The 27,676-nt window shown below is 36.7% G+C and overlaps 4 protein-coding genes and 1 pseudogene across 6 annotated transcripts; all 5 read left to right on the top strand.

Moving 5' to 3' along the window:
- The first annotated feature begins 200 nt into the window (after positions 1 to 200).
- On the top strand, positions 201 to 5,831 carry LOC121780691 (annotated as a pseudogene).
- A 1,038-nt stretch (positions 5,832 to 6,869) lies between these two features.
- Positions 6,870 to 8,413, top strand: LOC121781669. The gene is made up of 2 exons (XM_042179381.1): positions 6,870 to 7,805; positions 7,877 to 8,413. The coding sequence occupies exons 1-2, from the start codon at positions 6,870 to 6,872 to the stop codon at positions 8,411 to 8,413; spliced, it is 1,473 nt and encodes a 490-aa protein (XP_042035315.1).
- Positions 8,414 to 14,163: 5,750 nt separating this feature from the next.
- LOC121781159 (uncharacterized protein At1g32220, chloroplastic-like) lies at positions 14,164 to 18,613 on the top strand. Of its 2 annotated transcripts, none has more exons than XM_042178874.1 (10): positions 14,164 to 14,320; positions 15,490 to 15,622; positions 15,718 to 15,806; positions 16,327 to 16,382; positions 16,480 to 16,535; positions 17,177 to 17,270; positions 17,426 to 17,505; positions 17,839 to 17,881; positions 18,078 to 18,169; positions 18,260 to 18,613. In XM_042178874.1, exons 1-10 carry the CDS (start codon positions 14,274 to 14,276, stop codon positions 18,434 to 18,436), a joined length of 867 nt encoding a protein of 288 aa, XP_042034808.1. In that variant the 5' UTR covers positions 14,164 to 14,273; the 3' UTR covers positions 18,437 to 18,613. The 2 variants fall into 2 exon arrangements, with proteins under 2 accessions (XP_042034808.1, XP_042034807.1); XM_042178873.1 differs by having other exon boundaries at positions 18,075 to 18,169.
- A 729-nt stretch (positions 18,614 to 19,342) lies between these two features.
- Positions 19,343 to 21,994, top strand: LOC121781162 (transcription initiation factor TFIID subunit 10-like). Of its 2 annotated transcripts, XM_042178876.1 has the most exons (6): positions 19,343 to 19,529; positions 19,614 to 19,678; positions 21,091 to 21,153; positions 21,286 to 21,340; positions 21,407 to 21,457; positions 21,700 to 21,994. In XM_042178876.1, exons 1-6 carry the CDS (start codon positions 19,428 to 19,430, stop codon positions 21,778 to 21,780), a joined length of 417 nt encoding a protein of 138 aa, XP_042034810.1. In that variant the 5' UTR covers positions 19,343 to 19,427; the 3' UTR covers positions 21,781 to 21,994. The 2 variants fall into 2 exon arrangements, with proteins under 2 accessions (XP_042034810.1, XP_042034811.1); XM_042178877.1 differs by lacking the exon at positions 21,091 to 21,153.
- Positions 21,995 to 25,925: 3,931 nt separating this feature from the next.
- Positions 25,926 to 26,767, top strand: LOC121781160 (protein GLUTAMINE DUMPER 2-like). The gene has a single exon (XM_042178875.1). The coding sequence runs from the start codon at positions 26,110 to 26,112 to the stop codon at positions 26,560 to 26,562; it is 453 nt and encodes a 150-aa protein (XP_042034809.1). The 5' UTR covers positions 25,926 to 26,109; the 3' UTR covers positions 26,563 to 26,767.
- Positions 26,768 to 27,676: the final 909 nt, after the last annotated feature.

Below are 27,676 nucleotides of genomic sequence, written 5' to 3'. Positions count from 1 at the left end.
TGGCAACCAAACATGAACTAAATGTATCCGTTAATAATATCATAAAAAAAATTGTATTTTTTTTAAATAATTTTGGTAATTAATATTAACACGAATAATTGTACAACATTGTGTGTAGTTTGCACGCGCCGTCGACAAAACGCCACCTCTCTCTCACACACTGCACACACACTTCTCTCTCTACAATCTCCATGCACACAGTTACACACACTATCCGCTCTGCAGTTGGGGAAAGGGGAGAGAGAAACAAACAAGCAAACAGTTTTTTTTCTCATAAAAAAATTGCTTATCGCCGCTGCTATAAGAGAAATCCAGATCAACCATTTTTCAATCCATTAATAAACCTCACCATCACATCACAATCACATGGCTTCGTCTTGATTTCATTTTCCGCACACACATTGTATTTCAACAATCATGCTTTGTTTCTAGTGTTTTCTTATTTCCAACACCCAACACCACATGCAGATGCTGTTCTCTCTCTCTCTCTGCATTTTCTATTCGCGCAGAACTTTGGCTCTTTTTTGCTCTTCGAAGAGACTCTTCCAGATCTACAGTGAACCAGTATTATTCTTCAATCAGAGAAACAAGCCGTCAGATTTTATTCATAAAGGTCAGCTTTATTTAGCTATTTGATTTTTATCCCCATGTGGTTTCGTGAATTTTTATCATAATTTTGATTGTAAGTTGTAACTGCATGTTCTTCATCATTATCGTCGACTCAGTCAATGCTCCTCTACTACTCTGCTTCTGCTTGTTTTTCAAAATTTCAACTGTAATTTGGTGGAATTTTGTTTGATTAATGAAATTGAATTGCAATTCTGGTCTCCAAAATGTTTAGTTGAGGATCAAATCCATGAGTATTGTTGTTCGACTTAATTACCAAGTTTGATGAACAACGACCACCAAATTCAATAGTGCAATTTTTTTTGTAAAGTTTGATTATGACTATATCGAATTAGTTGTTCATTAGTAGAATATACTGTTACTTTTGCGCTTTACAGCTCATAAACTGCTTGTTTAATACCCTCCCTCTCTGTGTTCCTTTTTCAGTTTATAGTTGTAATTGATGCTAAATTGCAGAATCTCACAATCAACACAGACTTCACTCTGATCCATCTCAAATCGACGATAACATTTCAGACATATGCTCATGTTGCATTAGTGACCTAACTTAGGCACTGAGACATTTGCCTATCTTGGTTTGGAAACTTTGTAATCTTAAATGGTAGAAGAAATTATGGGTTGCGCTATTGAGACCGGCGAGTCAGAAGAGATGGACATAGTCCTCTCTTCGATGTGGCCGGAGGACATGAATGAGGCCGGGAGGCAGTTCAATGTGGAGAGGCCAGGAGTGGATAAAGACATGCTGGAGGAGGTGACTATCAAGAGGGAGCCCGACATAGTTGATTTCGAGCGTCTCATGGAGCTTGCCAGCTACACTGAAAAGGGGAACTGGCAGCTGGCTAACTTGGTGAGGAATTGGGAATACAAGCAGGAGAATGCTGTGCGCCTCCTGAGAGAGGAGCTCGACACCCTCAGCAGGCAGCAGCGACAAGTCGAGCTCAAGAAGTTGGAGATATTGGAGGAACATCGGTTTGAAAGAGATGGGTACGGTGGAAACAAGCGTCCTATCTCCATTCTTGATGAGAATCTCAAGTACTTGTATCAAGATGCTCCGAGGAGGAAGCGTGACACTGTCTTCCAGGATGAGAAAATAAGCGTCGATGCTGAATATGACAGTATGGTTTACTGGAAGCAACATGCTATGAATCTAGAGAAACTCCTAGAGGCTAGTCTTAGACGAGAGCAAGTTTTGATGGGGAAATTGCAGGAGAGTATTGAGAAACTGGAAAAGCAGTCGACCCCCCGTTGAGGAACTGTCACAGGTTTTGAATAGAGCAGATAATTTCTTGCATTTTGTCTTGCAGAATGCTCCAGTTGTCATAGGCCATCAGGTATACTATCCTCATATTTTATATTTGTCTTATTTTCCTTACTTCATCATCGAGTAAGCACTATAAACTTTGTAAGTTAACGTATCTAATGCTAGGAATTCATTTATCATGTATTTACAAACTTCTGATTTTACATTAGCAGCTAATGGTTTTATCATAGTGACTGATCAAATGCTCCACATTTTCCAGGATAAAGAACTGCGCTACCGATTCATCTTTAACCATTTCCCGAGTTTGCGCGAGGAGGTAAATTGGCAATATCATACAGTTTCTTGAACTGACTGTTTTAACTTTAAGAATTCCATAACTTACGACTACTGAGAATCAAAGTTCATCTTTTGGTCTAAAATTTTATGTGGTGTAGTATATTTCCTGAATCAACTGCTAGAATGATTCCTCAGAGTAACATATTTTACAGGATATCATAGGCAAAACAGATGTTGAGATCTTCACCGGCTCTGGTGTAAAGGAATCCCAAGACTTTAAACAAGAAGTGCTGGAAAGAGGATTACCTGCAAAGAGAGAAATCACATTTGAAACTGAGCTGTTTGGATCAAAAACCTTCTTAATCTACGTAGAACCGGTTTTCAGCAAGGCTGGAGAGACAATTGGTGTAAATTATATGGGAATGGAAGTGACTGATCAGGTCAGTTCCATTCTCTTACCCTTTTCCTTCCCATAACTTGTTTATTTATCTATAATTCCAATAACTTTTTGTTCTGTCAATTTATCTTTCTTGATGTATTTCAGGTGCGAAAAAGAGAGAAGATGGCAAAGATTAGAGAAGAGATGGCTGTACAAAAAGCTAAGGAGACGGAGCTCAACAAGACAATTCATATCACAGGTAACCAAATTTTGGCCGTGATTTCAAGAACCGGCTGTAGACGTAGTGCTAACTAATTTTCTCTTGGTAACATTCTTGCAGAGGAATCAATGCGTGCGAAAGAAATGTTGGCTACCATGTCTCATGAGATAAGATCTCCTCTATCTGGAGTCGTGAGCATGGCTGAGATTCTTTCCAATACTAAGCTCGACAAAGAGCAGCGACAGCAGGTGAACGTCATGATGTCTTCTGGTGATTTGGTTCTTCGAATAATCAATGACATCCTTGATCTTTCTAAGGTTGAGTCAGGTGGGAGTTTATATCTTTTCCCATGAATTCATCTTTGTTCCATCATCATCTAAATTAATATATGGAAGTAAACTTAAGAATCTCACCACTTTGTTTTTTAGGAGTTATGAAACTGGAAGCTGCAAAATTTAGACCAAGAGAGGTAGTTAAACATGTGTTGCAGACAGCAGCTGCATCGCTACAGAAATTACTAACCTTAGAAGGAAATGTAGCAGATGATGTTCCTGTGGAGGTAAATGATATGATCCTAACGGTATTCAAGAGCGAATGGATTAATTTGTAGACTGGATTGTATTAATGGATTGGAAACTGCTATATTTCAGGTGATTGGAGATGTTCTAAGGATTCGCCAGATTCTAACAAACTTGGTCAGGTGCTTATAGGACTTTCTCGTACATGCATATTATATGCACACAGTTTATGCTATAACAATATTGATACTTGAATCATATATGAAAAAGTTTTTTCTAGAATAAGTTAGAGTTAAATCTAAAGCTCACTTTCTATACTTTTATGGACTTACTGACTCAGAGATATGTCACATATCCTCTCAATGCCAAAAGTATTTAGATTTTCAGTTTGAGTTATGCATGCTATATTTGTACTAGTGATTATCAATCTGCTATGTTGCACCATGGATCAGCTGATTTATTTATAAAGATATCCGTGTTTTAATGTTAACAGCAATGCCATCAAATTCACTCGCGAGGGAACGGTTGGGATAAAGCTTTATGTAGTGCCAGAGCCGCACAATTTAAGCAAACAAAAGTCTTGGAAAGCTCCTGCAGATCAGTCATCTGATTCAGCAAACACAAGAAAAGACTCATCTTTGAGTCGAAGCCAGAGAGGCAATCATGGATGTCATGAGGGAGAAGGTATTGGTGATAAAAATGAATTAAAAAACATGCTGAACGATCAAGAGAGAGATGGGACACCAACGAAAGAAGACAAAGCTAGCCATTCTAATCCTCAAGAATCAGTAGTGTGGATTCGCTGTGATGTTTATGACACAGGGATCGGAATACCAGGTATCTGCTCAAATTCATGGGTTTTTTTTGGCTTCCCTTTTCAAACGCATTTGACGGGAACTGAACATGATAATCGCCTCATTTGATCCTTATGTGACAGAGCATGCGATTCCCACTTTGTTTAAGAAATACACGCAAGCAGGTGCGGATACTGCTAGAAAGTACGGTGGGACAGGATTAGGACTTGCAATCTGTAAACAATTGGTGAGTAATCATCACCTTGAAATTTGGATTCGAGTTTCTCCTTCTCAAGAAGTTGATCTTCCTTAGACATAATGACTAGACTAACATGCTTTCTAGATGGTAGCTGAACTTTTTTATCTACTTTTCTGCTGCTTCTACTTGTTTATTTCAATATCTACGTTTTACACATTTTTGTTTTGTGAATAGGTTGAGCTCATGGGTGGTCAACTAACTGTATCAAGCGTAGAAGACAAAGGCTCTACTTTCATGTTATACTACCCTATAAAGTTTCAGCAGTCTCTGATAGTTCAGACGAGCTCTCGGATGTGGATAACCAAGAGGTCTCAGATGATGAAGATTTACATGCAGGAAGTTTTCTGTTTGAAACCGCGCACTTTGGGTTTACTTTCGTCTCAAAGTTCCGGTAGGATCCAAAAGCTCTCGCCAATCACCTATGGCAATTGATCCCACACAGAATTACGATGGTTTGTTGGAGGATTCTTCGTCACCCTCTAGTAGCATTACATGTCAGGAGATGAGTTCAGAGGAAGATGCGTATTTAGCTGCCATGGACACATCTTCTGAAGTTGATGTTTCACTGAACCAGAGCTTAAATTCTGATAACTTAGATTCAGCTGAAAAGAATGAACAAACACACCGCTGTAGTGAAATATCCCAGCCGAGCGTTACCCAAGAAAGATGTCAAACTGAGGCTCAAACAGAGGGAAGTTCCGAGTGTTCTTCCAGAAAGAGCAATGAAGGTCAAAAGGCTGAGGTCAAACCGAAGATCCTTCTCGTGGAAGATAACAAGATCAACGTGATTGTTGCCAAGTCGATGATGAAGCAGTTGGGACACAACATAGATATTGTCAATAACGGAGCAGAAGCTGTGCGTGCAGTTCAATGCAAAGATTACGATCTCATTCTAATGGTATGCTTAAAACCAGAGCAATAAGTATAAAATTGCAACACTGTTTTCTGGTCCTTTTTTTATTTTGATTATTAACAATTGTTGATAACACAGGATGTATGCATGCCAGTGATGAATGGACTTCAAGCCACAAGATTGATACGATCTTTTGAGGAAACGGGTAGTTGGGATGACGCAGTGAAAGCAGGAGTGGAGTTGCAGTTACCACCCCAACATTCTTCACCAAAATTTCAGCAGGAAATACCAAGAAAGAGGACACCAATCATTGCAGTAAGCACTTGATTTTCCTGTACTGTTATTTTATTCGTCGATCTAAAATCGAATGATGTTGTGCAGATGACAGCAAATGCATTATCAGAGAGTGCTGATGATTGTTTTGCTAATGGTATGGATTCATTTGTATCAAAGCCGGTTAATTTCCAGAACTTAAAGCAGTGTTTGCAGCAATATATACCAGACTAGTAGTAATAGTAGTAGCAGTCGTAGTAGCAGCTGTAAATGGTAAGCATCATGTATAGAAAAGAAATGAGTTAGGGAAGTTTTGACATCAATGTATTATGTAAAGCATCTGCCACGTTTTTTTCTAGTCAATTTATCTGTGTGTATCGTCTTCGTTTTCCTTGTTAATCATTTTGGCTACCGTCCCATTCAGATTCTTGAAATTTTAGTTCCTCTATCGCGCAATCATCAATATCCTTGTTGAGGACTCACATAGTGAAACATAGCACGATTTTGAATATGTATTCGATTCACGATTAGCTTGATCTTGGTATAATGATCCCACTTCAAATTCAAATTAGGGCTGACAAATTTGGTCGTTATTGGGTCAACCGAATAACTACTTAACCCAATATGACATAATCCGAACCCAACATGTTAAGGGAATTCTCAATTCAAACACGAATCCGACCTGATACCTTCAAACCCTTAACAACCTGACCCTGATTTACACAATTAAAACTTGATATTGCACGATTATAGCCTGTCTGATATTACACGACACAACCTAATTTACATGACAAAAATCTGATATACACAAACCTATAAAATAAAATTAAAGTATAATTTTTTTAAAAGAATAAAAATAATTTAAATAATACTCGAGTGTTACTCCCTCCGTCCCACATTTGGAGTCACTTTTAGTTATGGCTCGGGTTTTAAGGAAGAGTTGATTGGTGTAATAAATTAGTGAGATGGTAGAATGTGTAATAAATTAGGTGAGTTGGTAGAATGTGGATCCCTTTTGACTTTTTAGATTTAAAAGATGTTTATTGTTGACTTGTAAGACAAATTCATTAAATTAAATAAACTTAAGATAAATTAATGTTCATTATGATTAATCATTTACTAACAACCAAAATAATGAAGCTTAAAACACAAAAAGGCCATCCGGCCCATACTTGATTCAAACAAAATGAATTGTGATTTCATTAATTCAAACTCCAAAATTGGAGGGAATGCAGTACAACAAATGGAGGGAATGCAGTACAACAAATGGAGGGAAACCACAAATGCTAATGCTAAACCTATAAATACATTCACTCCATTACTATCAAACTCTTCTATTCCACCTACCAAAAAAGAAAGCAAACCTATTTATAGCTAATTTACCCTCAGAAAATTTTCATCATTGGGCAATGGAGATGGAGCAAGAGATGGATGAAGAGATGGAGCAGGAGCTGTTCGAACAAGATCAGTTTCAAGAGCCAGAGGATCAGTTTCCAGAGCCAGAGCCTCCACAAGAGGCAGAGTTTGGCCAAGGGCCGAGGGCCTCTCTAAGTTTGAGCAGCCAAGAGAAAAAACCTTATTGTGCAGTTCCTTCAACAGCAATGCCGTGCTGGAGCACTGCCACATGGTTCACTCATGGCAGCTGCAACAAATTCAGAGTGCATCCAAGGACAGTCAGCCGCTTGTGGCGGATAGCCACTCATCAAATTGAACAAGGCCAACCTGTTGTCATGAAAGGCAAAGCATCAGGTTATACTAAGAAAAAAGGTCAAGTAAATCTTGATGAAGACAAGTTTAGACACTTGTCTATGCTTGAGAGATCCTCCATCAGAAAACTTGCTATTAAGATGGATGTTAGCAAGTCCACAGCTGGCAGATGGGTGAAGGGAAACAAAATCAGACCACATACAAATGCCATCAAGCCTGCACTTACTGATGTGAACAAAATCACAAGAATGAGATGGAGTCTTAGTCATATTCAGCCAACCATATCTGAAGGAAAGCTAACCTATCATGCAATGCACAACATTGTTCACATTGATGAGAAATGGTTCTACATGACAAAGACTTCAGACAGATACTACCTGTTGCCAGAGGAGGATGAGCCTTACAGGTCTTGTAAGTCAAAAAGATTCATCACTAAAGTGATGTTCATATGTGCTGTCAGTAGGCCAATGTTTGGCAGTGATGGGCAGCCCATCTTTGATGGTAAAATAGACATATTTCCATTCACACAACAAGTGCCAGCCAAAAGGAAGTCCAAGAATAGGCCAAGAGGGACACTAGAGACAAAGCCTATCCCATCAGTTAACAAAGAAGCCATGAGAGAATGCCTTCTTAATCAGGTATGTACATTTATGTGTTCATTAAGGTCATCACTTAGGCAACTAAGCATTCATTAACAATTCATGCTCAGATTATACCAACAATCAAGGCAAAGTGGCCAGCCAGTGCAAACAAGGAGATATACATCCAACAAGATAATGCCAAACCCCACTTGAAATCCTCTGACTTACAATTTGAGGCTATTGCAAGTACAGATGGTTTTAAATTCCATCTAGTCAGCCAACCAGCCAACTCCCCAGATACAAATGTGCTAGACCTTGGCTTTTTTAGGGCAATTCAGTCTCTGCAAGATGACAAACTTGCCACCAATATAGATGAATTGTTGGCAAATGTTTGGAGTTCTTTTGAGGAACTCACACCACAAACTCTGAATAAGGTTTTCCTAACATTGCAAAGCTGTTTAACCAAGATCATAGAAGTCCATGGGAGCAACAACTACAAAATACCCCACTTGAACAAAGATAGGTTGAGTAGGACAGTTGGGCTGCCTACCTCACTTGAGGTTGAAGAGAATCTGATTAGGGATAGCTTGGAGTATCTTCAACTTTCTCAGAATGATGTGGGTGGATCATATGAAATAGAACATCTAATCAGTGTGTTGGGATAGTAGCTAGGGCAATTGGTGATGGGGTTTACAGTATAAGCATCAAACTAGGTTGGTGTTTAGGATGTAAACTTTCTTTTTTGGTTATGTAGCCTTTATTTTGGTGTTAAGGGTATATAGGCTGCATTACAAGCTGTAGTATGTATGAAATGCAGGTGTAATTGGTTTACGTGTGTGTTTTTTGTTCAAAAACCAGCACAAGGGACAAAAGACACAAAATCAGAGCCTCCAAACCATAAAGGGGTGGCTCTAAGCATAATTATCCAACCAAGGCAGAGTATAGACATCATACCATGCATCTCTCAGAAAATTTTCATCACAGAGGCCAAATCACACACATTCAGAGCCTCCAACCCATACAGGGTGGCTCAAAGCATAATTATCCAATCAAGGCAGTGTATAGACAGCATAGCATGCATATCTCACAGAATTTTCATCACAGAGTCCAAAAGACACAAAATCAGAGCCTCCAAACCATAAAGGGGTGGCTCTAAGCATAATTATCCAACCAAGGCAGAGTATAGACATCATACCATGCATCTCTCAGAAAATTTTCATCACAGAGGCCAAATCACACACATTCAGAGCCTCCAAACCATAAAGGGGTGACACTGAGCAAAATTATCCAACCAAGGCAGAGTATAGACATCATAACATGCATCTCTCAGAAAAATTTCATCACAGAGGGCAAATCACACTCAATCAGAGCCTCCAAACCATAAAGGGGTGGCTCTAAGCATAATTATCCAACCAACACAATGAATACACATAATAGCATGCATATCTCAGAAAATTTCATCACAGAGGGAAAATCACACTCAATCAGAGCCTCCAAACCGACACAACAAGTCAGAACCTCCAACATAGCCAATGCAGCAACATTCCTCAATCAAATCCATACAAACAACCTCCAAACCCTATACAGGGGGTGGCTTACCTTAGAGTAAAAACGCACGGATTAGAGGAAATCTTTCATGCTAGGCAACAAGATCAACAACATAGCTTTCTCATTCTCGGTGTACTCTACCTTTGATGAAGACGGTGGTTGAGCTTCGGAGTCCGCACAGGGGTGGGACGGTGGTTGGGTTCAGATCCGTCGAATACCCCAACCGAAGGAGGAAATTCAGATTCTCGGATGACCTCAGATGATTGAGGTGTTTCAGACCCATCAACGCCAGCAAACGATGGTCGATTTCCCGATCGGTGGTACCAATCGACCGCTCGTTCGCTTTCCCACCGGTCAAGGACTTCCGGTGGAGTGTCAGGGACGATTAGGGTTTCTGGCTGCGCCTTCGGCGTTGCAAACCCAATCATCCGCCATGATAAGGCAACGGTGATGGAGTAACGGCAGGTTTAGAGCGGCGAAAAATCAGAGGCGCCGATTAGGGTTCGCCCGAATTCGAAGAAGACAATCGGGAGAGTGGAGAGAGAATGGGAAAAGTCGAATATTGTAACGGTTGGGTGGGTTGGGGGGGTTGGGGATAATTAAATGTGGGGTTTTTGTTTTGGTTTATTTTAATTTTGATAATGGCATTTTGATGTAATTTTGATGAAGAATGGGGTAAAATTGTATGTCCAAATATGGAAAATTCTAAAAGTGACTCTTAAACTGGGACGGACTTTTATGGCAAAAAGTGACTCTTAAACTGGGACGGAGGGAGTAGTTTTTAATAGGTTACTTGAACCCAACCCAAAATTATCAAGTTTATAACTAGTTAACTTGATATGGATACGAACCAAATAAAGTTTGATCCAGACCCATTAATATTGTACATATACGTATCAAATTTTATATCATATATTTATGGACTTCATATTCTACTAACTCATTTCACTCACATTTTATTATATAAAAATAATTGTGCAATTTTCTGAAGCACTTTGTACAACTGATGATTTTTTGTTCAAACAATAATTGAAATTAAGTGCAATAGACATGTAATGCTGTATGACACAAACACAAGAATCATTACAAATTTAAAAGCTCACATAAATAATTTTACAGCATTTTAATAATTTAATTACCCTATACATCGATCCCAACAGAAGGTAATGTACTCAAACTTGCATCATTACAAATTTAAAAACTCACATAATGCATGGTTTAATGTGCGCTGAATTTACTATCATATAATAAATCAAGTTCCATCTTGTCGATACATAACAAAAGTTAAATATATTTTCAGAAAACACTCGAAAATTAAGTCAAGTCGAATTTGATCACTTAAAATAATCAAGATCACGCAGAAAATCAGTTGTGGTAATATGTTTACTATTTCAGCACTATGTAAAATTTGACAGAGACACCATCGAAAATCCAAACTCGTTCCCCAAATTCGCTTCAATCAATACCCCTATAGATTGAATAAAATTTTAATAATTTCTTATATATTACCTCAAGATGTGTTCAATCAATTATAATTATAGAAATACTCTTTATTTCCTAGTATATGGTGGAAATCTTGACTCATCTACTTAATCACACAACACCATATATATATATATACATAGAAATAAATAAAAAAAACATATCAAAGTGGGCAGAAACATTAGACCAACGGTGCAATCAAAGATAACTAAAAAGGTTACAATTTCTTGTCTTCGAATTTTTATTTAGTGCTATTATCCTTAGCCTCGGATAAAATGGCAGACATGCATGCTTGGATCAAGGGCTTAAGCCCCTAACAAATCTATTTTCCAAATAATTTTTCTCCCTAGTAAAATTTATCTAAATTGTAAGACGAAAGCCCCTACCAACAATCTGTTCCACCTAAAAATATATTTTCGAATAAATTTTAGCCCCTAATAATCTACTATTTTTTTGTGTTCCTTGTCCGTTTTTGTTGGAGATATAGCTATAAAACATTAACCGGGCGTAATACAACCCGAGAGAAGATCGAAGAAAGAAAAAATAGAAACGAAAATTACAATTGAAATTCGAAACGGTAAAGATGAACTTAGCCGAGTCGAGGAAGGCCTCTTTCCGCAAGACGAGATACGCCCCGGTAGTGTTCTCGGTTTTGGCGCGTCGTCCCCAAAGATAAAACGGCTACGTCTCGTTCGTTGCAACACCGCAGTTGGAACGAGCTCCGGCGAACTGGAAGAGGAAGAAAGCAGAGCTTCGAAAAACTATGCAGAGAGGAAGTATGCTTGTGATGGATATTCAGTGTGTGAAGTGCAGTGGAATGGCTAGCCTATTTATAGGCCAAGCCACCATGCAGGGTCAACCAAGCCATGAAGGCTCATTATGGCGCATTCGTAACTGTCGGCGGTTACAAGCTTTTGGCAGGAGTGTGCCTTTCACATGTGGAGCGTGTGGATTTCTCACGTGGCAGTTTTGACTGTGCCACGCTTGACGATAGCGAACCAGGACGACCTCTACGCGTGCTTCTCGAAGCGGCGGTGCGGCCTCTTCAACAAGGCCAGCGAGCTGAGCACGCTGTGCGGCGCCGACGTCGGCGTCCTTGTCTTCTCCCCGACAGACAACCCCTTCTCCTTCCTCTCCCCGAGCATGGACGCCGTCCTCGACCGGTTCCACAGCCCCTCCGCCCACGCGCGGCCTGCATCCGAGTGCTCAACAAGCGCCTCAACGGCCTGAGCCAGCAGAAGGTCGAGCTGCAGCGGCGGGTGGAGGAGGAGGCGGAGCGGGCGAGGGAGAAGGCGTGGTGGGAGGAGACGGGTGTGGAGTGGCTGGATAAGGAGAGGGTGAGGGAGTGGATGGCGTGGTTTGGGAAATTCAAAGCTAGGGTTCAAGGGAAGGTGGCGGAGATGACTTCTTCTAATTCGGTTTATAGTAATTATTCGGCGGCGGCGGCGTATGGGGATCATCTCCGAATTTATGTTTTCTTTCCAATAATAATTTTACTATTACTGTTTCTATCAATCATGCACTTTGAAATACTGATTTCGTTTGTTATACAGTATGAGTTTACTAATAATTAAATTTATATATTCTCATACCGTCGTACATCTTTTATACTGTATTTATATTTTCCACACACTATTTTCATATAGGATGTTTTTTAATAAATAATGCCACATAGTCTTCTTAATTAATTACTACTCCTCCGTCCACTTAAAATATGACCGGTTTCTTTTTTAGTTTGTCCCAAATAATATAACACATTTCTCATTTTCCAATTAATACACCTAACCATTTGTTCTCATTCCTATTAAAATATTCATATTTCTTTCTCTCTCTAGTTTAATAGTTGCACTAACCTTTTTCTCTCTCCAATTAAACACATTACCAATAACTCCTAAAATCTCGTGCCGACTAAGAAATGTGTCATCTTAGTCGGGACGGAGGGAGTACTTGATAAAGATTAGTAATTAAGGGTAGCTATAAATTAAAAAACATTAATAATTAACCGGGTGTGGTCGAATGACATGAGATTCGTCCATTTTTAACTAAATGGTCAAGGGATTGGATCGATCTCTGCCTTTGAGGTATGAAGTAGCTTTAAATCATGGCCAGCTGTCACACGCATTGAGGTGTCTAGATTGATCCCTGCCTTTGGGTATGGAGCAACTTTGAATAATTGAACTAGTTGTCCTACCTATTGAAGTGCCTACAAATAAGTGCATGAAGCAACTTTAAATCCTTGGATCAGCTGTCCCACTCATTGAGCGTTGAATTAGTCTCTAGGCCACCAATAAATACCCTTGTAAATTAGTCACTGGGCCATTAGTAGATTCCCTTGCAAATTAGTCGCTAGACCCATAAGTAGATACCCTCGTAATTACTTAGTAATTATCTCAAAAAAAAAACAACAATAACTCGGAAGTGAATGTGAGAACGCAATACTAATTTAACTACATTCTGAAAATATATTAAAAACCATTATTTGAAAACATGATTTGCACTCCTTTTTTTTCCTCTGTATTAAGAGGGTCAACAAAAAATATGATCTGCACTACTCTATCAAGTTAAAGTAGATGCAACAACGGTAGTCGGTAGATCTTCGACTCTTGGTGATACAAATATTAAAAATATATAGTTTTCACGTTTTCAGAATAGAAGAGTTACTCATTTAGCAAAATGAGTAACTATAGAGTATTGAAAATGTTCAACAAAGACAATTTCATTCACGAAACAAAATTAAGTTCAACAGATTTCACCTCTTAAATCCACGGGGCCCATCATAGGTCCAGTGAAAATAATCAACATTTATAATGGGCCGCCATGAAATTACCTGTTGATTACTTGGGCTTTTCTTTAGATATAATGTTAGTAATTGGATTAGACCAACAAATTTCATATATGATGAATTCTTCATAGGCTCTAAAATCCTCCAGTCCAGTCATTGAGTGAGAGATCAATATTCGTGTGTGAACTTCATCCTCAAAGATCCTATTCCCTACTTCTACAATTTCACAAAAGAGGTGAATTTGGATTCTGCATTATGCATTATGTATGTTACATAAAGAATTGATCTAGGGATAGGACATGAGAAGAGATTAAAAGCAACAAAGTTGGATAAATTATGTTGTGGTCACTCTAATCCTCAACTTAGCCATCCTCCAAAGAAAATGCTATCAATTAAAAGAAAATGCATATATATGCATGTACAGTTTTAGAGCAAAGTTTCATTCAAATTAAAGTTGTATTGGTAGAGCAAAGTTCCAATGAGAGACCACATCTGCATGACACGTGTCACCACATGAACTCTCCACGTGTACTGACGTTCCTACCTCCATGCGAACTTCTAGATCGTGCCATATGCTGAATCATATAATCAGAAAATAAACAAAGGAAAATTAAAAACACTAAAAAGAAGAAAAGAAACAAGATTGTTCATTCCTCTCTCAAGCAATTTTGTCGACACCGATCACGCTATAAAATTACACTTGCTTCAACGAAATGTCTCGATTAATTCAGTATTCGAGACTCTCGCTCCCCAGATTCTCGTAAATTTTTATTTTTTCTACATTTTTTCGTATGATTTTTTTTTGTTGATGCTTCTGTATTTCGATGGGTTATTTCCTTGGATTATGGATATTCTAACGTGCTAATTATCTATTTGCACGTTTGTTAGAAAATGGAGCTTGAACTTTTGATTGTAATTGATTGCGATGGTATTTCCTGCTTAATTTTGGTGTTTTTAGTTTATAGGAGTATAATTTTTTTGCGGGGAGAATTGCAGTGCTTGAGTTTATCATTGTGTGATCATCGTTGGGACAAATTTATGCTCTCGGCTTGTTTTCCCCCAAATGCGAAGTTACCAGGGGGTGAATAAGTAGTGGTACTTGATTATTATTGAGCATATGTGGGTAGCTTCTTTCGAATGTTGAATTCTGTGAGCATGTAGGGAATGTTGCCAGTATTAGGCATTGAGAAAAATGAAAAGAGGAAAAAAATGTATTGATGGCAGACACACTGAGAAATTCTAATAGATTCTGTAAGTTTTCTCATTTTTTGGTGTCTTATTCTGTTTTTATGCTAACCTTATGTTGGAAGAATGCTATATTGAAAATAGTTATGGTATGGTTGTTTGTTGGGTTGAAACAATTTCCATGATTGCTGTAGAAAACTAGATTTTAAATCTTTTTAAGACAGGTTTTGAAATATTGGACTCCCTTGGGAGAAAAACATGTAATCATTCTTTGATCGCTCCCTTACTGTACTTGCTGTAATTTTATACACTAATTAAAGCAAGAAACAAGTTTATTGTCTTAAGAAATATGTCAAATGCTTTGGTAGAAGATATTTCATGGTTCTTTCAACATATCAAAGATTCAAAATACTAGGGCACCTATAATCAAGATAGGAAATGTAAGAAGCTTCTCAAATGTGGCAATTGCTTGGTTTGGGTGTCGATGCGGAACAAAAGGTCTTAAGGTTTTAATGAGAAGGGTAGAATTTCTTGAAGTATGGTTTTCTCACTCAGTGGCAGTTTGGATAAAGTGATTGTTTGATTGTAACCTTGTGTCCTTACTCTTTTTGTTTATGGTCTTTTGTTCCTTTCCAGATTATTCTTGACCTCTTGTCTCTTAAGTGCTTCTCTATTTTCACCACATCTTTGATACTCTGTGTAAATATTTCTTGTTATTCTACTTACTGCTTTACCACAAAACAGTATAGCCGCATCAACAAATGGGCGTTTTTTCTCTACCGGTCCTGATAAACCTACGAGCCCTAATGGTTATGTAAAACCTAATAAAATTGAGGAAGCGGAGACAGTTGAAGTCCCTCCTCCTCCAACAGAGAAGGTAGGTCTTTGGTTATTGAAGAGAATCTCTCATGTTTTAATAAATTATCTAGGTGACTCATTATGTTTTGCTGTATTTTTTGTTTTGTATTTTAGTTGCTTGTGCTTGGGGGAAATGGATTTGTTGGTTCTAATGTCTGCAAGGAAGCTTTGAATCGTGGTTTGACTGTCGCTAGCCTCAGCAGGTATTCTACTGTAAATTTAAGAACAAATTTTTGGTCCATCTGGTTGTAAATGTGTGATTGTCTACCACTTGCTTTACTTTCAGAGTTATAGAAGAAAGCTTGTATTGTGACGAATTCAACCATCATTTGCATGTTTATTTCATGTTACTCAGGGGATAATTCCTTCATACATGCTGCAGTATGAAGTTGCAATCCTATTTCTCTCTTGAGTTATAAAATTTGGGCTCCCTGATGAACATCTTCCTGAAGTTGGAAGTTGAGAATATCCCAACTTGAATATTTTTCCTATAATGCACTCTTGTTATTTTCCCTGGCTTATGGGTATACCTAACCGAGTCCAGAAAATGCTAGTTTATATTTATGAAGATAAAATTAGCTTGGAAGAGGTACCTCTGTGTTATCAAACGTCATTTCATCTTTTGCCTCAGCTTAGATGTATCATTTTCTGTTCTAACTATAAGTGGTTTTGTTACATCTGTTACTCACGCCTCACAAACCATTTTTTTTCTCCCATCTGCAGGTCAGGAAGACCCTCGATACAAGAATCATGGGCTAACAGAGTAATGTGGCATCAAGGTTTTATGATTGCTCTGTTGTGTTCATTTGTCTCTCCCTAATCTCCTTACTGATTAGAAGGAATTTACTCATTTGAGTTTCCTTTTCCTGTTTGAAGGTAACCTTTTTTTGTCTGAGTCGTGGAAGGATGCGCTGAAAGGAGTTACATCAATTGTGCGTTCTAATTTTGCCTCGCATTTTGTTTTTGTTGTAAATTATCAAAATAAACTGAAAATACAGTGTTGTATAGTATCAAAATATTAACAGTTGCACTTTCTTTAGTAGCGTTTGCATTTGTTGCACAATTGGATTATTGTTATGATAGTTGGGCAGAGGTCTATCTTGTCTGTAGGTGTACTAAGTTAGCTAGGCATATCACCAGTGAACATATGAATTTTGTGATGATCAGATTACAAGATATTTAATATTGGTCTGGACCAATCTTCACAGTACTTCTAAAGAATCCATCCTTCTGTGTTGTGCTTGACAAATTTTCTCTATTCTTTTTATTGACTGAAAGCATGACTTGCCTTGCTCACTGTACAGAATCAATCCTTTCTTATTCACATATTTCTTAAATGCATATGTAGGTACATGAGAGCATAGCAATTTAAGCACTTGAAACTCCATAATTGTGCTTATTAACCAGTCCGATCTCCCTGTCTGATTGTCATGAGTCGGGAAGGACTGCTCAGATTATTTTATTAGAAAATTTTCCCTGGATTTTCTTCTATATTAATTTTGAGCTCATATTGCATTCTTCCAAGCTTGCTGTTGTTTATGTCAATCATTGATGAATGTGTTTTCCTACACAGATTTCTTGTGTTGGTGGGTTTGGTTCCAATTCACAGATGTACAAAATCAATGGAACTGCAAATATTAATGCTATTAGAGCTGCTTCAAAAGCAGGTGCTTTTATGGTTTTTCCCTTTTCTTGTAGCAAGGCCATAGATTGTCCTCAATACTTTTGTTTTAGCCAGGGTCTGTTGGCTTTACCCTCTCATTATATCTGAATTTTATGGATTGAGTTCTAGTCCTAACCCCTTTTTTCTCCTTGTCTGTAGGTGTAAAGAGGTTTGTATATATCTCTGCTGCTGATTTTGGCCTCGTGAATTATCTTCTCCAAGGATATTACGAAGGAAAGGTATGATCAGATATCGTACGTGCCTACACACATGAAGTCATTGTTGATCCCAAGTGGTGGAGCACATGTAGCATTTAAGAAAGAGTTTATAATTACCCTCACTGCTTAGAAAACAAATTATTTCTTTTATGAAACAATGGCATGAAGAAAAAAAATATGGTAGGTGACTGGGAGTTCCTGATAATTAGGAAGGGATGTAACAAGTAACAACACTCCTGTTAGTTTTAAAAAAGTACCGCGTAAAGATGAATGAATCTTCACTTGGAAAATTTCTTGCATATTTACTACTCTGTATGTCATATATCTCTGATGCCAGTATCATATGTTGTGCAGCGAGCCGCTGAGACGGAGCTACTCACCAGGTATCCATACGGAGGTGAGCTGCTAAGACTGGCCTTTTCTTGGTTTTTTAACTTATAATTTTGTGTAATATATATACCAAATCGACCTAGTTACTTTTCTAGGACAGAGTTATGAGTTCAAAGACTTGCTTGGTTGACCATAAATCTGAATTAAGAAATACATCACATAACCATGCTCAACCTTATTGAAAGATCCTCTTGCTATAACAGGAGTAATATTGAGGCCGGGATTCATTCATGGAACTCGTCGTGTTGGGAGCATGAAGTTACCACTCGGTGTCATTGGGACTCCTTTGGAGACGGTGAGGCTTAATTTTTGTTTAGATTCATCTGTGTGTGTGCTGTTTCTTTTTTCAGTCATTTGAAGCCGTTCCCGATTGGTGAACATGCAGGTGCTCCAGTATACTAAAGCTCTGAACCAGATTCCCCTTGTTGGTCCTCTATTAACCCCGCCTGTTAGTGTCAGTGCTGTGGCTAAGGTTGCTGTGAGAGCAGCGACTGACCCCGTATTCCCTCCGGGCATCGTTGATGTTTACGGGATACAACGGTACGGCCAGCAGCAGAGATGAGACTTTCTTCTTTTTCTCCAGAGTCTGCTTATATTGAGGCCTCAATAATAGAATTACTAGTTTAATGATGGCTCAATGTAATAAAGAGACGTTATGTCACTCCACAAATATCAAATTTTAGTATTTGTTGTTACTGGCTGAAATTCACAGCAATTATAGAAACTGACTGGCGAGGCATATGATATGTATCCTTATTTAATTTAGAATTCAGAATAGATCCCAAAACACTAATTTAACTTTTTTTTAGAAAACAAGTACGAAAAAACAAGACCAAATACATAATTGATTGTTGTTTTAAGATTTTAGAGAGAATCACTATATTCGCCAACAAAAAAGTGGACTATTTATATAATTTTGGATACTTCACTAAACTTTTGATCAATTCTAAAAATTAAAAGTTTTAAACACTAACAATAATGTGGACTCAACAATTTACTTACACCATTTCTATCATATTTTGTCTTACTTTCTCCTACTTTATCAATTATGTACTAAAATTCATGTTATTTATAATTTTGTCTGATTATGTTTCTCTTACTTTAGCAAATTACGTACTAAAATTTGTATTATTTATAATTTTGCTATTTATGAACAGAGATAGATATTTTAAGTCCTTGGATATAGAAATAATATTACCTGTTGTTAATATTCTTTAATAACCATACCTAGCATTATCATTGGAAGGATATTTTCAGTTTTTACAAAAAAGTTGGACCAAACTATCCTCAAATGCTCAGACTATAATTGAGATTAGTAAATGCTAATTGAGGGTTATAGAGATTTACGATTTAAACTGGATAATACGATGGGTTGAAAAATTACAATTTCGGACTTGGATCGGGTCGGGCTCCATAAACCGACCCGAAATGACCCGACGAACGAATACTTATTTATAGCTCAATTCAGTCCAAGGAATAAAGTGATCGTCGAGTCTGAGCTCACGCGCCGCTTCCATCTCCGCCGCTAATTTAGCCTAGGGAAGGACAGTGAAATGAACGGCCAAACCAGCCATCAGCAACCCAAGGATGGGCGCCACGACGACGATACTGCGCTCACTGAATTCCTCGCTTCTTTAATGGATTATACCCCCACGGTAATAGTCGCTATCTATACCTCGCCGTGTTGCAATTAGAATTTCGCATCCGTTTAATTTGTAACTAATCGTGTTGCTACACAGATACCTGATGAATTGGTGGAGCATTACTTGGCGAAAAGTGGATTCCAGTGCCCCGACACCCGATTGTAGGTATACTCTTCCCTTTCATTGTATTTTGCCCTAGATCGGGAAATAGTATCGGTTTAGTTAGAATTATTCTGCAATTTTCAGTTTCTGTAGTTTACTACGACTATTTTAGCTTGTATTATCCTGTTGCTCAACTGTTTATCTATTACCTCTTCTTCTTATTTTCTTTAATTGCTTAACTATGATTTGTTTCAGCTTACCTATTTTAGGTTGTTCTGTTTTACAATATAGTGACACGATTACTAGAATTTACCTGGAGGCAGATCCACAGATGTTGTGTGTGAACGCCTAATAGATTACATAGCAGGATCTTTTTCAAGTGTTTATTTGGAATAACTGGTCTCTCCAAATGTTCATTTTGGAGTAGTGAGTGCACTAGTGCTAATTGTAGGTTCTAGTTTTTCTTTTATTTTTGCATTGGAAGTGGATTGATTTTCAAGTACGTTTGGAGCAAGTGCATAACACTACTGATAAACACTTTCTATTGTAAAAGCAGACTTTTACTTCAAAAAGCTCTCCTGTTCTTCAATCAGGAAGAAAACAACACATAGATGTCATGACTCATGGTAGTGGAGAGTTTCGATAGAAATTTTTTTCTTTTTGTGAAATTATTTTCCATTTACAAGGTTATTCGACCTACAATGTATGTCCACTGAGGCATTCATGTAAAACCTATATCAGTGAAAGCATAAAACCAGGTTTATTAAATTTCTCTGCTATTCCTTATCTGAGTATTCCTTGCTTCCAGTAGCATTCAGCACATTACCATTAAAAATCAGCCTCAAATAACTTGGAATAGTTAAATGTACACAAAATACTTTTGGGGTCAGATCTGTATACTTAAATGCTACTGCTATCTTATAATTCGAAATGATTAATTGTCATAACACACATCATGCTATACATGCACGTATATCTTCTATATACTCCCTCTATCCTATAGAAATAATCACTATCGATAGTGGCATGGGTTTTATAAAAAGTGGTTGGAGTATTGTGAGTGGAGAGTGATTCCCATGGTGGGAGGGTTTAGGGTTTAGTTTCTAAAAATTCAGACTGAGTAATTTTGGCTGACGGACAAAAATGGCAAAAAGTGAATATTTTTACAGGACTGGGTGAGTATTTCTGAAGAATATTTATTTGGCCTAGATTCCTGATTCCTCCTTAGTCCTTACAGACTAGGAAATGTTATTCAGCAGTGCTGTTTGTTTACTCATAAAAGAGTCAACATGCTAACAATAGCTACTTTATTTTCCTTTTATGGAAATTCTTAGACAGTGTTGTTTTCTTTATTATTGTCTTCTAATTTTCCCCCTTTTTTCTGTTTACCCACGTGCTTATCCCCGGTTTGCTGGTGCTTTGAGTTCACATCTTCTTTTGGTGTATCATATTTTCTCTTTCTTCTCGTTAGGACTAGGTTGGTAGCAGTTGCAACACAGAAGTTCATTGCAGATGTGGCAACTGATGCACTTCAGTATGTTCTTTTAGTTTCCTCTTTGCAAATTGTACTTAGAGATAATCATTATTTATGTGGTTCGTTTTGATTGCCCTTGCTATATCTATCTTAGTGTTTATTGGATGATTGTTTCCTTGCATCTTAATTCAGGCAGTGTAAGGCAAGGCCAGCTGTAATCAAGGACAAAAGAGATAAACAGCAAAAGGTTGATACATATGATTTTATATTAATTCCGACCAGTCTTTATTAGTTTTAACAATCTTCATAACAGGAGAAGCGTTTGATCTTGACCATGGAGGATCTGTCCAAGGCTCTACGAGAGGTAACTGCCTTGGTTTCATACTTTTCCGCATCCTGCTATTGATGAGCATTTCAAAGATTGACAGCATTAATTAGTTGAATGGCAGCGGTGTTTTTTAGTGAGTGAACCAGCAGTATTGCGACCACCTCAAATTAACTTCCCCAACATGGATTTTGTCACTGGTTTCTATTTGTGTAATCGAAAATCAATCTAGTTATTCATTTTTATTGGTAGTAACTGAGTTTTCTCGTTACTGCTTGCAGTATGGTGTGAATGTCAAACACCAAGAATACTTTGCTGACACTCCAACGGCTGGTTTAGATCCCGCTTCGAGAGATGAGTGACTACTTGCCCGAACCACTGGACACAATTGGATATGTATGCCAGTGTATTTGAGGATTTGTGTAGTTGGTGTAGCAATCTCCATCTCTATCCCATCCATTCTAATCAAGTTACTGTCAGTTTCAAATGCTGTGCAATTAAACTCTACGTAATTTAGTTGAATACTATGCAACGTGTGCAGTACTATATATAATGAAATTTCAAGTCATTGCTCAATAATGTGATTACTAAGTGTGAAATAAAAATAAATAGTCATACTCAGTTAAATAAAGAATACTAAAACTGCGTAACTTATTCCCACAAAAACCAACATAGGTAATATAATTGTTAAAAAAATTATTGGGTCTAATTATACTGCTCGAATTGGTTTGGGTATTTTTGGAATCGAACTTAATCTAATAGTACGAAATTATAGATTGATGACAATTGTTTTGCTCATTATCATCCAACTTTATATGCTGCACAATGTCAAAAATTATGTAAATAATTAATGCTCTTTTCTAAAGGTTTCTTCTCTCTACTTTACTTAATTATGTGTGTACGACATTTTATGAAAAGGATTAGGGTACTTTTAAAGAGTGGTTCCAAAGGTGAGATAGTATATATTTTATTTTCTTATAGAGGACGGAAACTATACTATGTTTGATAACAAAATAAAAATGAGATACTAAAGCTAAAAAGTAGGAACTACAATAACAAAATAAAATATCTTCTTCTGATTTTTATTATTATTAATTTCGAGGGTTGTAATAAAAATTGATGAAGATAAGCTCTTCACTTTCACTTAATTAGTTAATATAACTATATAAGTGCGTAGTAATTAAAATAGTAATCGTGATGTATGCTTTGATTATTTTAGCCCTTCATTAGTCCCTTTAATACATTTATTTCTATTAATTTAATACTACTATATAGGATGGAGGAATCACAGCGGACTATTTTATAATTAGCTGTTAATTGTTATCATGAAAGCATCTATGCAGTTATTGTATTAAAGCTGTCACCGAAGAATAGAAAATCAAACTAATGATTTACTAGTACTATGAGTTAATTATAAAAAATAAAAATAAAAATAAGATTAATATCATTATTGGTACTTATTCCATAAGAAAATTATCCCTCCATTTTAAGAAAATAATATTGTGCATATATATGTATATAGTGGGTAGCATCTAAATCACAACAATTAATTTTAGGGATATTGGTCTTTAAAACCAAAATTTTTGCATGTTGTGTGCTATTTTCTACGGCGGGTCAATCACCGTATCCAACTGGCGTACATGGCTTTATTTTTTATTTCATACTTAGCATAATTAACAACGTGGCTTTCTACGTGATCTTTTTTTTACTTGCCACAAACTTTAAAATAAACTACAATAATATAAACGTTTCACGGTCGTCCACATATAATAAGTTTTTGCTGAAAATGACTTATTTGGATCAGGTTGAGAAATAACGTTCAAAATATAAAATTTATGCTATTTTAAACAGCTTTTAAAGCTAAAGCTTGTGATTTTAAAAAACAATGTCCCTTAACTTTATGTCATTAAAAGCTAGTAATAAAATACTAGAAGTAGTACAAAGTATCTATTGCAAAATATAAGCGAGGCCTCGTCGACGTCCAGCAAATGATTGATATTAGGGCATCCACGGTGGGGGCGCCCTAAAGCCCGCCCTATACACCGCCACGTCAGCATTTTATCCTCCTGCCATTCCACCTGCAGTGGGGCGCTCTAAGGGGCGCTCTATAGGTTTTACTATTGTTTTGTTAATTAATTTAAATGTTTTCAAATATATAAATGCAAAATAATTAAAAAAACACAACGATTAAATAGAAACGCCAAATAATACATTGATTAAAAAAAGTTACAATGGTTATAAATAAAAAAAATTGACTATTCTACAGAAGCCCCAACTTCCGGCGCAACTCATCGATCAACCCCTGGAGGTATTCGGCTCTGGTCGGATCCGTACACTTCATAAGGGCGTTGTGCGTGTTGTCGTCGAATGACCGATATTCGCCAGGTTGTGTACCCGGCCACCGTGTGCCATCTCCAAATATCGGGCTACCAGGACTTGAGTATCCACCGGAATCCATTTTATAGCGTAATTTGAGAGTTGAAAAGTGAATCGAAAAGTTACAAATGAAATCTGAGGATGGGGTATTTATATAAACAAAATTTTCGAATTAAAAAAAAAAAAAAACTAAACCGCATTGCATCGTTCGCGCCATCATCCGCGTCGCCCACAGTGGGCGGACGATGCCCTATCCTCCGCGGACTAATAAGCAAAAAAGCAATTAATTAATTCTACTGATTTTAATTATTTGTGAAAGTTAAAAGAGGCAGAAGTGGTTAGATTAAAAAATTACGACTTGTTGAAAGATTAATTTGGGCCCATTAAATGACGCCAAATATTTGGATATTGTTTTGAGAATGGGATGGGATCCTATTAATCTCCAACAGAGTGCTCGTCCTTTCATAGTTATATTTTATATACACATATCAATTTGTTATTTTCTCTAAATCAAAATATAGTTATCATCGATGGAGCAGGATTAGTCGAATTCGCCTTTCGATAGGATTAGTTGAATTCTGCCAAAGGCGAATTCGGTATATATCCATACAAAACTTTATAAAGGCCGACAGGGCCAAGCAATGAACAGACTGCAAAGGGGAGAGGAAAATGGGATATTTGAAAAAATGGCAAACTTTCACTTTAAAAATTGCTGGATTAATGAGAATTTGACCAAATTTTCATAATTTCTGATTATTTGTAAGTGAGGGCAGGAATGTGTAATTAAATGGGAGGATATGACATAGGGAAAGTTAATGAAGCACTAAAAATATTATTTATAAATAAATTGGTTGATTAATGATTATGTGACTTTGATGATATGCCCACATGAATAATCTGAGTGGTTTGTCCCTGTAGCTTGGAGTGGGACTACTCTGCTCCATTTCAGATAAGCTTTCTCTTCACTTTTCATACGCTGAATACATATAATGATATAGTGATACTTTTTTATGATTCATTTCTTTTTTTTTTATCATATACTCACGAAAATAGTAACACTGGATTTATATGGTTCATTTTATTTCTTACATGTTACACGGAGTATAAAAAATTGTAAATAATATCATGAAATTTGATCAAATTTTATTTAATTTTCATAATTTTAAAAACAAGTAAGAAACCTATAATGTTTAAATTTATTCTTATGGTGAATTTTTTTTGATGAAATACTTGATATGATACATGAAAATTATATATAGACATCACCACCAATGAATTGAGAAATATGTCTATTATTAAGAAAAACGATATCATTTGGTTGAAATAAATGAATAACACCATTTGATAAATAACACAAGATCCAAAGTTAATTTTAAAATCACAGGACAAAAATTACAATTTGACCATACTTAAAATCATTACCCTATAATATTTCAACACTGTTTTTGTGACAAACATGGATATGGTATCAAAATAGGATGAACCTTAGGTAGAATCAGAATTTTCAATCAGAATAAATTTTTAGTTTCACGAAATTTAGAATCCATTCTTGACACGGTTGGCGAAAATTCGACGGTTTAAAAAAGAGTAAACCATATATTAGAATGCACTATAAATCGTAAAAATATGTTAAAGATTTTAAACATTTTTAGCAATATTATTTAAATGCTCACTGCATTGTTTGTTTATTTTGTTTGGTTGAACTTTGTACCGTTTCATAGTAGTTGAGTCATTTTATTATTTTGGTACGTTCAATAATAGTAGAATCATTTTCGTTTTTAGTAAAAGTCAAAATATTTCATCTCGCTTACTTTACTCTCTCTTACTTTATTTCCTCTCCATCTCTCTACATTTTTCATTTCTTATTTTATTCTACATTTACTTAACTCACTTAATACAATTTTTCTTAATCTTCATGCTGAAAAGAAATGTCTCCACTATTATGGGACGGGGTACTTCAAATGCAAGCTATATTTTGTGGTTTGAACCTTTTATCCAATTAAAATTTGAAATGTGTAAGGAATTTAAACTCCTTTATTACATATACGTTGGTAATTAGAATATGAAACGAATATTAGATAGTACTACTTTTCCAATACACACATATATGATAGTACATCTCTATGTCACCACACAAAACATCATATCCAATAATAAAATTCTCCAAATTGCAAAGTGACCTAAGCTCAATACACAACCTCTCCTTGTATAAATACACACACACCTCCTTCCCTTTCCTCAAACACCAAAAAAAATACACACACTTTTCCCTCTTCAAATCAACTCAATTATTTCTTTCCACTTCTCCAAAAAAAATGAGAATCGGTATTCACTCGACCACTAAAACGGCAACCTTCTCGCCGCCGGCCGCCATTCAGCGGACGCCGTGGCACTCTCCGGTGCCGTACCTCTTCGGGGGGCTGGCGGCGATGCTCGGCTTGATCGCCTTCGCCCTCTTCATCCTCGCCTGCTCCTACTGGAAGCTCTCCGCCGCAGAAGACGGAGACGCGGAGAGCAGAGCAGGCGAGAAGGGCGAAGGCGGCTCAGCCGAGAAGGCTCTGCCGGTTTTCGAAGAGAAGTTCTTAGTGATCATGGCCGGTGAAGTCAAGCCTACTTACCTCGCCACCCCTCGAAATGCTTCATTTTGTGGAGAAGAAGAAGAAGAGGAGAAGGTGAAGAAAGATGATGGAAATGTAGTGGAAAATGGGGAGCAGTTACAATTGAGGCAACAAGAGCAAAACCAATCAACTACTACTACTATTAGTTAATGGAAAAATATTGTTATGGATTTTTGTTTCTTTTGATTTTAGAGTTGTTGAGATCCGATGGAAGGTAAATTTTCTAGTGAGATGAGCAGCTTCAGTTTGGAATTTTTGGAAGATAAATGGTCGATTTTGTCTCATTATTTGAAGCGTTTCTTTGAAAATTTCATACTGTTGAGTAATTACCATTTAATACTCATTGTGGAATACGTTGTCAAGCAAAAACTTTTTGGCACTCAGAATATCGACGTTACAACTAAAATTACACGTCAATTATCCAATTTTGCTATCGACGTGTAATTTTGGATGCAACATCAATATTCTGAGTTTTTGATTTCCAGAATTTTTTACAAGACATTTTATTTCTAAAAGTGAAACAAAAATAATATGTACGTATTAAATAGTACTCCCTTCGCTCCATCAATAGTTTCTTTTTCCTATTTTGGTCTATCCCACAAAATTAGTTCACTATCATCCAATTTTGCAATCGACGTGTAATTTTGGATGCAACATCAATATTCTGAGTTTTTGATTTCCAAAATTTTTTACAAGACATTTTATTTCTAAAAGTGAAACAAAAATAATATGTACGTATTAAATAGTACTCCCTTCGCCCCATCAATAGTTTCTTTTTCCTATTTTGGTCTATCCCACAAAATTAGTTCACTATCATTTTTGTATGATTTTTTTTTTGTTTTATGAGGTGGTCCTCAGAGAAAAAATTTAGTGGTCCATCCATACCACAGTAACACTACGAGTGGTATGTCTAAACATTAATTTTTTATCACACACAAATATAAAGTGATAGAGTTATTTAGGGGAAAAATTTATTATACCAGTTTTATAGAAAATTGCTTCAATCTTAAATATGAAAATCGCATGATTTAGTTTTTCTATTTTTTTCAGTGCATAACTGCATATATACAATTAGAGTACAATTATATACTAGTATTTGCTTAATAGTACTCCAAACAAAATGATTATTTTTTGGGTCATGCTCTTTATATACTGTATGTATTTTCATTTATTTATATACATAAATAAATAAATAAGAAAAAGAAAATTATACCATAAAGCAACACTAACAACAAGTTTGGTATGCTTATATTTTATGACAGTA

Source organism: Salvia splendens, chromosome 20 (assembly GCF_004379255.2).
Source record: "Salvia splendens isolate huo1 chromosome 20, SspV2, whole genome shotgun sequence".
NCBI classification, from domain to species: domain Eukaryota; kingdom Viridiplantae; phylum Streptophyta; class Magnoliopsida; order Lamiales; family Lamiaceae; genus Salvia; species Salvia splendens.
Note: the sequence above shows the minus strand (reverse complement) of the source record. Positions and strands in the feature narration are given on the sequence as shown.

Excerpts from the sequence above, each read along its gene's own strand:
- LOC121781669 (XM_042179381.1), top strand. The coding sequence starts at position 6,870 with ATGGAGATGGAGCAAGAGATGGATGAAGAGATGGAGCAGGAGCTGTTC. Across the intron at positions 7,806-7,876 it reads GAGAATGCCTTCTTAATCAG|ATTATACCAACAATCAAGGC; the intron begins GTATGTACATTT and ends ATTCATGCTCAG.
- LOC121781159 (XM_042178873.1), top strand. The coding sequence starts at position 14,274 with ATGTCTCGATTAATTCAGTATTCGAGACTCTCGCTCCCCAGATTCTC. Across the intron at positions 15,807-16,326 it reads ACTGTCGCTAGCCTCAGCAG|GTCAGGAAGACCCTCGATAC; the intron begins GTATTCTACTGT and ends TCCCATCTGCAG. Across the intron at positions 18,170-18,259 it reads TTGGGACTCCTTTGGAGACG|GTGCTCCAGTATACTAAAGC; the intron begins GTGAGGCTTAAT and ends GTGAACATGCAG.
- LOC121781162 (XM_042178876.1), top strand. The coding sequence starts at position 19,428 with ATGAACGGCCAAACCAGCCATCAGCAACCCAAGGATGGGCGCCACGAC. Across the intron at positions 19,530-19,613 it reads TAATGGATTATACCCCCACG|ATACCTGATGAATTGGTGGA; the intron begins GTAATAGTCGCT and ends GTTGCTACACAG. Across the intron at positions 19,679-21,090 it reads CAGTGCCCCGACACCCGATT|GACTAGGTTGGTAGCAGTTG; the intron begins GTAGGTATACTC and ends TCTTCTCGTTAG.
- LOC121781160 (XM_042178875.1), top strand. The coding sequence starts at position 26,110 with ATGAGAATCGGTATTCACTCGACCACTAAAACGGCAACCTTCTCGCCG.